We start from the raw sequence: 15,373 nt of genomic DNA on the forward strand, positions 1-15,373 counted from the left end.
AAAGGCATGGGGGTAATAGCAGGATGAAATATCACCGCTCACCACATATGGTGGGGAAGTTCCAACATTAATTCAAGAGGATCGAGACTATTAGAGTATCTATTAAGAACCGATCTGTAAATGCTCAATTTGGGTGATGACCCCATTTTCTTCAAAGGGGTCAGGCGAGAGGCTATCGACATTATGGTGGCATTCCCTGACATTGCGGCTTTTTTTCGGAGAATGGAGAGTATCAAACGATATCACACTCTTGGATCACAAACCCATTGATTTTGTAATGGGCATGGATCCACCTCCGGCCACTTTATTTCGGAATCAGCAGAAGACAGATTGGGCGAAGTATAAAATAGAACTAACCGCCCGGGTCACGATGGAAAGCCCATCAAATCCATAGCTACAATTGAGAAGACAATTCAGATAAGAGCAGCTTTTGAAGAAACTTGCCCACTCAAGATGTCGAAGAAAGGTAAAACACAAAGGGCAAAGGACAAAATAAGGGGGGGGGGACGGTAAGAGTGCTCCTCAATCGTGCTCTCAAGTCTGAGTCGGTCGCCTGCTGGAATCGGTATCGAGGCACAGAAAGCTCAAAAGAAAAGCATAAGATCGGTTGAATGATTATCATGGAGACACTTTTGCCAAGAGGCTCTCTTGAGGCAAATAAAAAGCTCAAACGGATGAAGAGAGTAGTCAGAAGCTGGGTTATCTACGTTTACAGAGCGGGAGGTGTACAGAAGGCAATGAAGAAATGACAAATCATTTGCCTCATCTCACCTCAGTGTCGACCGGTGCATATAGATAGCCCTTAACCGAGAGACTGAAATCCGTCATGCAAACTTTTTTCATTGGAGCGAGTAAAATGTGCATTTAGCCCATTCAATAGATACAAGTCTGCAGGTCCGAATGGAATTATTCCTGCTTTAGTAATAGAGGGAATAGATTCAATATAGTTAGATGTTTCACATGTTAAGGCGGAGAAAGATCCACATATTGGTCGGAGAGAAGTCTATTCAGGTAGGGTGTCATAGGGGTTACTCACAGGGAGGGGTTCTTTCTCCTTTGTTATGGTTCCTAGGAATGGATATTTTGCTATGGATCCTGGAGGGCACAGAGATCTTCGCACAAGCATTTACGGACGATCTAGCCGTAATAATTATTGGCATTGCGGGCACAGCGTGTGACCGGCTAATGCAACAATGCATGTAATCTATAGTTGGTGCCTCCGTAAAGGACTCACAGTGAACGCTAGGAAGGCTGGACTAGTTATGTTCACAAGGAACGTCAGCTGGGGCAGCTACACGTTATCCACCTTAACAGGGGCGGAAATCCAGCTGGTAAACCTCCCCCTCCTTATAGACTTTCTGGGCTGGATCATCCTCATCCATACGGATTAAGTGACCCGCCCACCACAATCTGTTGAGCCGGATTTTATCCACAAAATGACGGTCGTGGTATCGCTCATAGATTTCGTCGTTATGTAGGCTACGGAGTCGTCCATTCTCATGTAGGGGGCCAAAAATTCTTCGGAGGATTCTTCTCTCGAACGCAGCCCAGAGTTCGTAGTTTTTTTTTGCTAAGAACCCAAGTCTCCGAGGAACACATGTGGACTGGCAAGATCATTGCCTTGTACAGTAAGAGGTTTGACCCTATGGTGAGACGTTTCGAACGAAACAGTTTTTGTAAGCTGAAATAGGCTCTGTTGGCAGCCAATAACTGTGCGCGAATTTCATCGTCATAGCTCTTATCGGTTGTGATTTTCCACCCTCGGTCTAGAAGTTGTAGTCTCCCATATTCATTCTTCCCCGTTTGACCAGTGCGATTCGAAGTTGTTCGTCTTTTGGTTTTGGCGCTGACGTTCCCACCATGTACTTCGTCCTGCCTTTATTAATGCGCAGCCTGTTCGATCTGAATGAAGGTAGACTGTGCATCTTGGGTTGTTCTTCCCTAGATGTCGATATCGTCAGCGTAGGCCAGTGGTTGGGTGGACTTGAAGAGGATGGTGCCTCTCGTATTATATCGGCAGGCTGAAGAGGCTCGAGAGTGATCCTGCTGCTTTTATCTGGCCTCGCACATTGGTCAGGGTCAGCCTAGTCAGTCTTATTAATTTCGTTGGGATTTCAAATTCTCTCATGGCCGTGGAAGTACCATATCCAGGAACAATATCGGAAATCCTGCAGATTGCTCTGGTGCTGGAGGAATGCGATAGGTATGATCTGGGGACTTTGACCAAAATGAATACATTGGACGTATACATCCATAATAAAAACACATTTTCATCTATGCATGTATTGTTTGGTTGCCGAAACTGAACTTTGGTAAAAGCAGGAAGCTGCAAACGCAGGTTCAGGGGCTTGCTTGCCTGACTATTACTGGAGCAATGAGTACTATGCGCACTGTGGCACTTGAAGGTATCCTTAATCTACCCCCCTACGTTTCAGGTTTTAATGCAACACAATATTGTATAGAAAAGGCTGATGCACCTGGACCTAGCCTAATCTAAATGGGTGAAATATGTTTGTCTACTTATCGAATGACAGGTTTTACAAATGAAGAAATGAAGAAGGCCCTGTATTTACAGCTAGACTTGGAGTGTGGTTTGGGCTAAGTGGGTTGTTTATCGGTTGCTAGCTGTATTTTTGTAATGAGATCAGACAAAACTCTCTGGTTAGAATTGCGCCTAGAAACTAGTGAGACATCAAGTGGATTTGCTAAGTCTATACCTTCGGTCCATCTGGGGAAGTCTAGGTCAGTAATACCTTGGTTAGCGTGAACCCGGCTGGGTATCTCTAGGCGGCACGATATAATTTCGCGATGATTTCTCCAATGGAAGCAATACATTCAAGGACATATACACGACTGGAAGTGGATTTTCGCTATCAAACTTGATAAAAAGGTTACTTCCCCGTTCTTTATGAAATATGTCTAAGCGCATCTTTACCATTCCATACTAGAGGACTAGGACTAGAAGGATGAATAAAGTTTCATTTTAAAGTTGTACTTCAAATACTTCAAATCTCACTGGTGGTAGTGGGATTTATATCGTGATTTGACGCCGGATACCAGTCGACTCAGCTGTAAATGAGTACCTGAGTCAAATCAGGGTGATAATCTCAGGCGAGCGCAATGCTGACCATATTGCCCCTTGTAGGGTACTGTAATCCTGTAGTGTATGGTTATGGTCTTTAATGAAGTGCTTCAGCACACTTCGAGTTGTCACAATCTCGGCAGATGCCCGATTTTACCTAATATTAGCACTAAGTGCCAAGCATTTAGACTCGGATTATTGTACTTACATAAAAGATAAAGGGGCGCTGGTGGTGGTGGCCGCTGGTAGCTTAATGGGAGAATCCGTCTAGAACTTCTAGCAACATCGAGCACGTAGGCAGAGTGGAGTGTTTCCGCATGGTTTGAACCAGACTGAGTGAGAGCCCCAGGATATCAAGGGAAGGCGTGGGGGATTTAGGTACAATACCTGTAGCTGACAATATTATGGGAACTAAAATCACTTTCTCGAGACGCCAGATTTCTTTGATTTCCCGAGGCAATGGCTCATAGTTCACCTTCTTCTCCACGCATTTCCGTTAATGTTGCTATTATGAGGGATAGCAATATCAATAATATAGGCAGAGCGACCCGTCTTGTCAGCTAATAGCACGCTAGGCTTGTTGTGCGATATGTGGCGATCAGTTAGAACTTGCCGGTCCCAGACATGCTATAAGAAGAACTATCAAGTACTGCTTGCGGTTCATATCGGTAAACCGGACGTGCTTCCCTGATTAGCCCATGCTTGTATGCAAGGTTTTGATGGATCACCTTGCATACAGCATTATACCTGGTGATGTATTGCACCGGTGCCATAACAGTACAGCTAGAAATGAGATAGTCCAACGTCTCTAACGACGAACCACACATTTAGCACTGGTCGTTCTCCACTCGCTCTTTTATTATGAGCTTTTTAGAAGCGCCGTCTTGAATGACAAACATAAATCCCTCCGTCTCAGCAAAGAGCTCCATAGCACACAGCCAACTGTTTGACAAATGCAAATCGACAAATAGTTGCCAAAGACAATTCACGTTTTTATCGAACATTCTTTTCGTTGTCGATTTATCGATCCGTCCTTAGTCCGACTTCACCCCACTCAGAGGATTGAATGATCGATCCTTCAAGTTAAGTGGAGTCAGCCCACAGTCTGCTCTTTGATGTAAAAATGAGCGTTCAGTGAGTCGATTTGGCGATAATGTTGCGCCGCCACGTCAAGCACGCCACTAACTCCGATGTCACGAGAAAGGTTCATCCGCGCCACGGCAAAGTTTGGATGATGTATTCGGAATTTGGACATAGGAGTCCGTATCCCTCGCTGGACGTTTTCCGAATCGGTTTTTGTCCACGGGAATGCGCTTATTTTACTCTTCCCCGAGAGATGGGATTTCAGTACCAGCTTTACACGTCGTAGGAATTCGGAAGCAGAACATCCTTCAGATCACTAACTCGAGCATGGGTTCTTTGTAGAATTCCCAGGTATTTGTAGAAGTCTGTCACGGTCGTAGTTTGGGTGTGGAGGCCACCAATGGTACGTCCGGTCTGCGGCTCGTGATGTCCTTTGTAGATGGCTTGGATTCGACACTTGTCTAATCCTAATTCCATCCGAATATCGACTTCTAAGGTGTTCTTCAGTACCAGCATACAGCTTGATATCATCTAGTACATCAAGTGTGTCAACTCGCACTTAGCACATAGGCCATATTTTATTGCAAAACCATGCCCTCTAGCATTATTCAGTAGTCATGAAAGGGAGTTCAGTGTAATGCAAAACCAAAGGGGACTCAACGAATCCCCTTGGAAGATGCGCCTCCGTATATAGATAGCTCTGAGGTATTAGCACCCTCAGATGAACGCATTGATAAGGTGGTATGCTACCTTTCCATGACTTCCACTAAAAACTTTATTAGTTTCGGATCAATGTGATACAGATATATGGCATCGATTAGCCAGGACTGGGGGAGCCTGTCGAAAGCCTTGGCATAATTGGTATAGCAATTAAAGGTTTCTTAGTTGCTTGTCCTACAATTACCGAGTTGATAATGAGCTACTCTTTGCAATCCCTTGACCCAACTCGTCGGTAAGATCCGCAAAATTCATGCCAGGTGTATTGGCATGGCGGGTACCGTAACTGTACGACAATACACAAGTGATTGTAGTTGCAGCAGCGACATAGCAGCACACAGCCATCTCATCATTCATTTGAAATAGAATTCTCGGGGTTGCTGGAGATTCATGGAGCCTGGTCTATGCAAAGGATTTCCAAGAATTTTATACACGCTCTTTGGAAATCATCCCGAACCTCAGCGGAGACCTCAGCTGGACGGTGGAGAAAAGTGCTTCGGCGAGTACTGAAACTGTTGCCTGCAGTGCGGCGTGGTTTTGTTGATGCCGCTTGACGATGGAACTAATTCCTCGGTTTGTCTTAAATCCATGTGATTAAGGGTAAAACACTTATTGAAGGAAGGGAAATGGTTGAAAATCAGAGTTGTCATTGGCCTCACTTCCATTACAAGAGACAACATCTTTGCTGATTGGGAGTTTCTGGAGGGAAAACCGGTGCCTCATTGTTGATAAAGTTGTTTCATTAGTGGATTGAAGATACAGAAGTGTATCTACATTCGATAATCAGTGAGGAACTTGACTTCTCAACGACCAGAATGCTTAGAGATCACAAAATCGCTCATTTGGAAAGCTTCTAGAAGCTTTTCGCCCGTTATGCCGCTGAGGTTAGCCACCACATGGATTCATCACTATATTTTGAACTGAAGAGGTTGAACTGCAACATGAGGTTGCACAAACCAACACAATGAAATCGGTTAGAGACTTAATTTACGCCTGTTGATGATGATTGGAGAACAAACTATTTAAAAAAAACTTGTTTATTTTTGATTGACCTTCGTACATGCGTCATTATTCAGGGAGGAATAAGTATTTGACGACAGGATGCGTAGAGAGAGAAAGTGTGAAGATCTGAAAATTTAATTCACTCGGGGCCTTAGATATGCTTACAGTAATTTTCATGAGTAATTTTAGTATCGCAGATCATAATCGTGAATATATTGGGGAGGGCCAGGGAGGGAATTCTTTCTCCCCTTAAGGACCTTAGCGAGTTGGCCACACATAGCTTGCTGAAGTTGGTCTTCTGACTAAATTCAGGTTTGCTGTCTACCATAAAGCACTTGAAAAATATATAAATTTACAATCAAAATATGAGAAAAAATAGTATCATCTATCTGGTAATCCAGGATGCTAGGAAAACCACCTTTTTGACTTGATATTTCTAATGGATCTAGCTCAAAAGGGAGAATTAAAATATGCGTAGTTTCAACAATATAATTGGAATGACTTCCAGTAAGTAATTTTGGTTGGTTATTTTTGAAAGAGTAAAGGATTATATTAAATCGGTCGACGTCGATAGAATGTCAAAGAATAACTAAAATTGATTAGATAATTTTAAATTCTGCAACATGGTGGGTGGGTTTATAATAAAATAAATAAAAAACGGAAATATATTTACAATAGGACAGGGAAGAGAGAATACTAATTGACTAAATGATGTTTATGTTAACAATAACTTAGTTTTCCTTTTATTTTCTGTACAAATGTTGATTTTACAATTTTTATAATACTCAGAATATTTTAATATCACTTTAAATTCGCTCTACACTTGGGTTGACCTAATAATTTATTAAATTTTACGTATTTGGTATTTTTTTTCCATTTCGTAATACTTCAGAATATTTTTTAAAATAAAGCATATCATATCGAAAATATGGGGAAATATGCTGAAGGCAGTGGGGAATAGAAGAGGAATACATCAGGGGGTAGACGAATACTGACCATATAAATACTTTTCGTAGTTTAGTGAGTTGAAAAAGTGCCTGGTTTGCATGATAAAAGTTTAAGGATACAGATACAATTGCTAATTGTATTAAATTCCTGTCCTAATACTGACAATAGGAAAGAAGTATAGTAGTAGCTTAAGTGGGAAGGAAAGGGATCCTTTATTCTATGGATACATACATATAGTATAGTGAAATTTTCAATTTTTTTTATTTAGATTGAAAAGAAGTTAGAGCGTTTGTCTTTTAAGCAGAATAGACGGACAGATAAAATTAAATTTCCTTGGGACAAGTTTTGAAAGTTTCAATTAATGACTTGCGCCCTAAATAATTTGCTAACCTTCCAAAACTTTCTCCTTTGCAACATGACAAAAATACATTCAAAGCAATTAGGAGAAGAAATTGGAAGTTCACTTTCACGTGGAAAACAGGACATAGAGAAAGGGCTAGGTAGAGTGAAACGTCACTGAAGTTGAATAGAAGTGGCAGGTATAGAAAAAGAGTTTCAAAAGATTTGGAGGAATAATTTTCTTACACTCTAGAGAGTCCATTGGTGAAAAGAGACACTTGAGCTGATTAAGCTTGGTAAAAAGTAGAAAAAAAATTGTCAAGGACTTTTCACTTTTTGAGACATTTATAAAGAGAGCCAATGATATAGAATGCGGACAAACACAATTTGAAAGCGAAATGGTCTTAAATTTACAGAGGGAGCAGAAAAGCAAAGTGTTTGAGGACATTGACAAAATATAGCTTAGCAGAAGAACAAGAAAAAATGAGAGGCGCATTCCTAAGTATGCATAGTGTTTGCACCATAAACATGAACATTATTATTTAAGTCCAATATTAAAAGTATTATACATTCGCTCATGCGTTGCACATACGGGTAAGTATCAATTATTGTATGATCGCTCGTAAAATTATGTCTTATGCATAATATGTGCGTTATTATGTGTTAAACAAATTCTTCATTTGTTAATTGACAATCGCCTAAATCCATTCGATGCAATGTAACTTCGCTAATCGAGCTCAACGGAGCATATCGATATGGCGTCATGCTTACCGGATTATCTAAGACGGCTTCATCATCAGATGAAGATGTCGATGAACTCTCATCATCAGTTGCATCACCATTGCCGTTTTCCTTTGATTCGTTCTTATCCCCGGTAGGTTCTTTCAAATTTGGCAATGGGTCCCACCTCAGTTCATGATCCATGAGTTGACTGTCTGCAAGGGGTTGGTTGAAAAATCCAAAAAATCCAATAAGTCCACATATTTTTAGATAACCTCAGGGTTTTTAACTAACCTCTAACTCCAGGCATTAAAGGTATACTCCTTCGATTCAGTTTTGCATTGTCAATTTTGTCGTATGCCTGCTCTTCCTTTTCCTCTTCTTCAGGCTCTTCAAGGATACCAGTTGGTAATGACCCATTTGTAGGATTTTCTAAGTTAGTTGGCACTGGTGTCGTTGGAGCGTTACCGTTCTTTAAAATACCAACCAAGGGTGCAGCAGCACCAGTATTGGGTGTAGCGCCGTTTTCATCATGTGCAACCTAGTGATTTATTCCAGATAGTCTTATTAGATACAAATTTAAATACCTTTTCAATGACTAATTCGATTTGATAGAAGCTTGGAATTACAATTTAAATTTAAATCAAATGGGGCACCGGGCACTGAAAACCTATACCCGATACAGGTATCACCCATCAAACAAAGGTTCAAAATAAAATGAGGAGAACTACAAAAAAAAAATAGGTAGCTTTGATAAGAAAGGACAAAATTAATATAATAGTAATTTTCAAAGGGATCGGACCAGGGGTAACTTATCAAAAAGCAAAGAAGCATAACAAGCTGAAAAATTGCAGGTGACATCAGTACCTAATATAGACTGGCAGCTGAACTTGACGGTACCAAATTTAAGAAGGGAGAAACATAGCCAACATACAACCTACGCTATCTACTTCATGGCTCTTGAGAGCCTCGTAAAATATTGGCTTTGCGTATTGTCAGAACTGTCAGGAATTTGGTCATACAAAAGCATACTGCAATCTGCTAAACGTTAAACGTTTGTGTTATCCGTGTGGAGCCACACACTACAGCTAATTCTAAGGAGAATGAGGAGAACTCTAATGTCAAAAATTGTAGCAATTCTGGCGATCCACACACGCAAACTAGAAGGGAAGCCCAGTAAATAATGGGATTAAGCAAGAATCGTACCAAAAAGTACGTCTGCAACGTGTTGAAGTGGACGTCATTTATAGCAGGTAGAATGCTTCAAAAACAAGCTGATGCCAAGCCCAGGTAAATGAGGAGAATTTAAGGCAACATACTTTGTACTATCCTCAGTAAAACAAAACTAAAGTCCTGGGATCAGGGAAAGAGATAAATAAAGTATAGTTAGAGTTATTCCACTATCCTACGTGATCTTTCCTGGTGACAGGTCTCGTGACAGGCCGATCAAGCGAATGCATTCAATGTCGTTAAAAACAAAATGATCGCGTTAAGTCATAAGCCATCGCGTCCAGTCGTTCACCTAACTCGATGCGGGAGAACGGTCCTCGGTCTTGTCAAAAAAAGGGCAAGGACGAAGTCAGGACGTAAGTAAATTAGTCTGAGCAAATCAAATAGTGTCCGGATGGCTCAAGTGGTTAGAGCGCTGAGCTGTCGTAGCGAGAGGTCGCGGTTCAAATTTCACTGGACGCAGAGGGATTTGTTATCAGGACTGGGTGTCGGATATCAGTCGACTCAGCTGCGAATAAGTATCTGAGCGAAATCAGAGTAATAATCTCGGGCAAGCGCAATGCTGACCACATTGCTTACTACATTGTACTGTATTATACCGTCGCGGAATGAAGTGTTTTAACACACTTCGAGGCCCTGATCCAATATGGATTGTTGGGGTAATAATTATTAATTAAATAGGGGTCCGCACGTTAAATACTGAGAAACTCACACGAGCGTTCGGAAAACGCGTATTGATAGCTGCGCTCTACAAGAAACCCGATGGTCTGGTGCCAAAAATGGCTACAAACTTCTCTATTTTGGTAGCCCACACACCCAATGCGGCCTTGGCATTGACATCTCTGAGGGTTTCCGAAATGCCATTAAAGAAGTCGAACGATCTGATGACCGGCCGATGAAGCTCACCATTATATCAGTTAATCGCCCTATTCACTTCTTCACCGTATACGCACCACAGACCGGTCGACCTGATGTCGAGAGGGATGCTTTCTGGCAACTTCTTGATGCAAAGACCTGTGACGTGCCCGCTGATGAATATATCATTGTAGCCGACCTTAATGTTATGAGGGTGAAAAAGTAGACGCCAACAAGTGCCATAGGGAAAAGAAATTAGGAGTGCACAATGAAGGCGACGGGCGTATAGTCGATTTTGCGGACATCTATGATCTTGTGGTTATGAATGCTTGGTTCATCAAACGTTTGTCTCGATGAAAGTAAAACACAAATCGAAGATATCCTCATAAAACGTCGACATTTTACCACTGTCGCTGACTGCAAAGCCGTTCCTTATGAGACCATCCCATCTCAACTGGGTCGTTGATTGTCATCTTGCGAATCAAGGCACCGATAAAACAGCGTGAGGAATGCACTGGCCCGCCGCACATTAAATGGTGGTGCTTTCGTGAGAAGAAAGAATAATGGTTACTTACGCGGTTACCAAGCATCACAATGTAGAAGAATCGTGGAACCAAATTAAAGACGCGATCAGAAAGGGGCCTCTGCAACCCCCAGGGTCACTAAGCCAGATAAGTGGTTCATACATGGTTTTGGAATGAGGATGCTGAAATAAGCAGACTGTCGACATTTGGAGCAATTGCACCTTTCAGCGCAACTGAAGTCGAAGAAGCAATAAAACGAATGAAATCGGGGAAAGCAACAGGACCTGACGACACCGCATCTTAGCTCTAGAAAGTGAAGAGCTGGGACCCAACATTGTGGCTTAGTGAATTCTCCGATCGGTTTATTGAGGAAGGTACAACACGTTGAATTCTGGATCTGGAGAAAGCATTTGACCGTATACCACACAAACTCATCTGGTATGGTCTGCTGCAACACCTAGTACCAGAAAAATCCAATTGCTCTACTACGATTCGAAAAGTAAAGTTCGAAGTGTGGTAGGTGAATCAAAACCCTTTCGTGTCTCTGCCGGTGCCCATCAAGGAGACACCCTCTCACCACTCCTCTTTATTCTAGCTATGGACACGGCCACACGGGACATCCAACGTCCAGCGCCCTATACACCGCTTTATACAGCTGATATTTTCCTGGTGTCCATGCAACACGGTCTCAGATTGAATCTGAATAAAACTGAATTTTTGACAACCGATTCCCATGAAACAGGGGCTACCTAGAACTGGGCGATTTAAAATATTCGAGTCAACGCTGTCAACCAATGAGGAATGGTATTACGAAATCGTTTCATGCATTAATGTAGCCTGGATGAAGTCGCGTTCGACAACTGCTGTTCTTTGTGATCAGCATATCAATGAACATCTCAAATCAAAAATTTACCGAAATGTCGCAAGCCCTGTCGCCCTCTAGGGTTCTGTCTGCCAGCCGACTATATAAGACAATCAACGGCGCCTTACAGTGATGGATACGACATTCCTTGATCTTATCCGAAATGAGGATATCCGCCATCGATATGGAATTGCATCGATTACGCAAAAATAGCGGGAGAGGCGTCTTGGATGAGATGGTTATGCAATTTGCGTTAACGAGAATTCATTTGCCAAAATTGACCTGCCGAAACGCTGGTTGCTTGATACGGAGGATGGTGATTTGAAGACCTCGTGACTGCATCCAGATCAGGCCTTTGAGGGAATAAAATGGCGCAACCGACCCGATTGTGAACGGGACAAATGCTTAAGTAAAAGATCTGACAGTTAATAATAATAATAATAATCCTTAGCGCAACAGTCCATGTTGGATTAGGGCCTTGAAGTGTGTTAGAGTACTTCATTCAAGACCGTAACGGTACACTAGGAGGCAAGATTATTACCCTGATTTGATTCAGGTACTCATTCACAGCTGAGTCGACTGGTATCCGACGTCAAATCACGATACAAATTCCACTGCCACCAGTGAGATTTGAACCGCGACCTTCTGTACGACAGCCTTGCGCTCTAACCACTCAGCTATCCGGACTATCTGACAGTTACCTCAGCGGAAAAAGTGATTTCCAAATTGACGGGTATTGTCTTTAAGGCTTAGTGTCTTCTGGAAAAGAAAGCTCATGGGAGAACTGGAATATTTATCACATCCCGTATCAGCTTATAAAAGATTGCGGCACAGACTACCTTGAAGCAATTGCAATCTGATTGTTGGAGTAGATCAATGAAATACCCATTGCTGCGATTAACTGTCTGTCAAAAGACTGATGAACTGACGTTTCAAATATTTAAACAATTTTTCTACACTATGGGGAAGACACTCTTGTCACTAGGGGCGTCAATGATGGCTGCTCCCACTGAGGATTCTGTACGCTTTACGATGATAGGGGTAGAATTAATTTGAGAAACTAAGCTTTGATGAAAGTTAGAGCAAATTTGTAACTGTCAGTGGTGCTCTGAGCAAATGTTTCTTGATCATATATGTATGCAGCGCATTAATTTCCAAAGAACTGCAGACCCTCCAGCATCTAACTGCAGCTTAAACGAAGCAAGCGCTTGCTTGTCTTTTTGCTAGCCACTTCGGAAAGGTGAGTTGAATCCTTTGACGATTCGTACCCTCTGCTTTTGCCAAAATTACTTGCCTTTGAGCTAATGTGCCTGAATTTGCATTGCCAGAGTCTCCCATCCTAGAAATATCGCCAGGAACTTAACGGGGACAAAGGGGTAAAAATCTGGTAAATCCTCACATGATATTTCATCTTGGACGAAGTGGAGCCTATAGGGTGTTCACCCTTTTTCCACGTTTTCATGTCTAAGTATAACTTCGTGAGACGTGAAATCAACGGAACGGAATGAATCTATAAAGCAACGATGAGGAAGACTAGCTTTCCATGCGTGTAAAGGGGAGAGGGGTTCCCCTTTTTGCCACATATAGTCAAGCGGGACTCTGAGTGACAAAAATGAATACTACTTTCAAAAATAGGTCTTTGATATTGATTGTGAAGTAGAGAAGGGTTGAATAGAACACTTATAGTACAGCTTGACTATTATCTAATCCGGCTGCTCAGCGGACATGGGTATTTGGAGTCTTATCTGCATACAATTGAGAAATCACATTCGCCCGACTTCATTCATTGCAAGGATATGGTGGATGATGTATATCATACCTTTTCTTTCTATAGGAGGTGGAAGGGCCATAGCCATCGTCCTTTGATGGAAGGGCGTCAAGTGTTTCCGGGGTCCTGGTCCAGAGCGAGGACAGGTGGGGTGGTGAGTAGCCCGAGAGTGATCTGGTTGGTTTTATCTGATCTCACACAATAGTAAGAGTCAGCCTAGTCAGTATTATTCTTTTTTCGGAATACTGAATTTTCTCAGCGTAGTGTAGGGAGGTTGATGAGAAGACAGTGCAACTGATGGATATATTCTAATAGTTTTTCCATCGCTTGCCGCATAGAAAATCTGATCAGTTGTTAATTTAGCTGCAGGAAAGCCTCTTTGGTATGGGCCAATGATGTTCTGGGCGTATGGGGCTATCCGACCTAGTAGGATGGCGGAGGATATCTTATAGATGGTATTCAGCAACGTGATACTTCTATAATTTCTGCACTGCATGATATCCCCCTTTTTATTTATGGGACAGATAATGCCTCGTTGCCAGTCGTCAGGCATTGGTTCGTTGTGCCACACCTTGAGCATCAGTTGATTAACTGTTTGGTGTTCTTGGTTGGGTTTTCAATTCAATGTCTAACGAGGCACACCTTGGCCGTTTCAATCAAGTTGAGGTTGTTTAGTATTAGTGTTCTTTTTGTGCTGTTATATGGAAATAGAATATGGAAAGTCGCCCTCCTGTCAATCAAAGGCTCCAAGCCCCCGTGAACACCTGTCTGCGTCGTATCTTCGGAGTACGCTGACTTGATACTATTTCAAACAAAGAATTTGATCGGCGCACAGTCTTGGCACCCGTACGTGGTGTAATCGTAAGGCCAAAAAGGCACTGAATAAGTCACACACTAAAGATTGCAGTACAGTGGAACCCACTCGCCAACGAGGGGGACGATGGGGCATGAGGGTGGTTGACGCACTGTACCCCACGAAGGGGTGAATGGCCACCATATTAGTATATTAATGCTGGATGATTATAAGGTATGCAGATGTGTCTTTGAGAGGATATACTCCGTCGGAATCATCAAAAGAGAAGAATGGACGACGGGTAGTCACGAATCATGTGGTATTTCACATGTAATAACCTTTACGGTCGAGTTAGTCATCGGGCCCAGAATTATAGGACTGTCCCAGCTGCTTGGAAAAATGGCGACCGTATTACAGGCGAAGATATAAACGGCGTGTATAATACAATTGAAATTCATGCGCTGCTCCTATTGGTCGGAGGGGGATCGAACCACTTTGAGTAGGTGGGGAGGCTCAAACCTTTGCCCTGGTACCTGCCTCAGTGCTCTTCAAGCTGTGGAAGCGTCAGGGGGGGGGGCTTTTCAATACGACCCAGAATCAAAACGACAAACCTTTGAGTGGCATACCGACCAGTTCTCCAAGCCAAAAAAGACGAGAATGGGCAAATCAAAGGTGAAAACAATGCTTGTTGTCGTTTTCAACAGTAAAGGAGGGGTTTCTTCCTCAAGGACAGACAGTTAAGGTTGCCTACTACGTGAATGTGCTGGAAAAGCCCAGAAAGGGTCCTCAGCTCCTCAAGCTGGAAACTCCATCACGACAACACACTACTAGTCTGTGTGTTCCTAACTAAACATCAGGTGCCAATGCTGCCACCCAGTCCTAAAGCCCTGACGTTGCTCCAACAGGTTCTTTTCGTTCCCTCGCATTAAGATAGTCCTGAATGGAGCACGATTTTCGTCCAGAAAAGAGATGCAATCAGAAGCGCCAGGCCATTCAATGTAAAATCAATTTGGAAGGGTGAAGCTGCACGGGTTCATGCAGCTGAATGGAGAAGTTTCAATTCCTTGCGGCGGGTGCAGGTCATTGTAAAATAAACTGGAGTTCTGGAATGGAATTTTTACAATTTTTGCATAGGAGGGTATGAAATGTCAAATAGGGCCTTTCATAGGATACTGTTTTTTAAACTAGCACATGGAAAAATTTGCCTGTATGTAACCAATGTGGTGTAGAAAAGCTGCTTGCCTTAGACCTCAAACGAAGATAGCTTGAGAAGGTTTGACGAACCTCATTCCGATCAAGGTTAAGAGAGCAAAAGTATCTCAGAGAAGCCGATTTTAGTGTACCAGTACGACGTATCAAAGAAAAAGAAAGCGGAGAATGCCAGCAAAGATTTGACCAACATCGGAATTGGAGGTGCTGATGACCATAGGGATACAAGCATATCCTCGAC

At 42.5% G+C, this 15,373-nt stretch overlaps 1 protein-coding gene across 8 annotated transcripts in view; it reads right to left on the reverse strand.

Annotated features, from left to right (window-relative positions):
• The window catches only part of LOC119647574 (contactin-associated protein-like 2), a 231,225-nt gene that overhangs the window by 25,265 nt on the left and 190,587 nt on the right, over positions 1-15,373 (reverse strand). For all 8 annotated transcript variants that reach the window (XM_038048580.1, XM_038048576.1, XM_038048574.1 and 5 more), the window contains 2 exons: positions 8,186-8,432; positions 7,943-8,106 (listed from right to left, as the gene is read on the reverse strand). In XM_038048580.1, the coding sequence (XP_037904508.1) occupies positions 7,943-8,106; positions 8,186-8,432 (411 nt within the window). The remainder of the gene's footprint in view (positions 1-7,942; positions 8,107-8,185; positions 8,433-15,373) is intronic.

Source organism: Hermetia illucens, chromosome 2, assembly GCF_905115235.1.
Source record: "Hermetia illucens chromosome 2, iHerIll2.2.curated.20191125, whole genome shotgun sequence".
Classification (NCBI taxonomy): domain Eukaryota; kingdom Metazoa; phylum Arthropoda; class Insecta; order Diptera; family Stratiomyidae; genus Hermetia; species Hermetia illucens.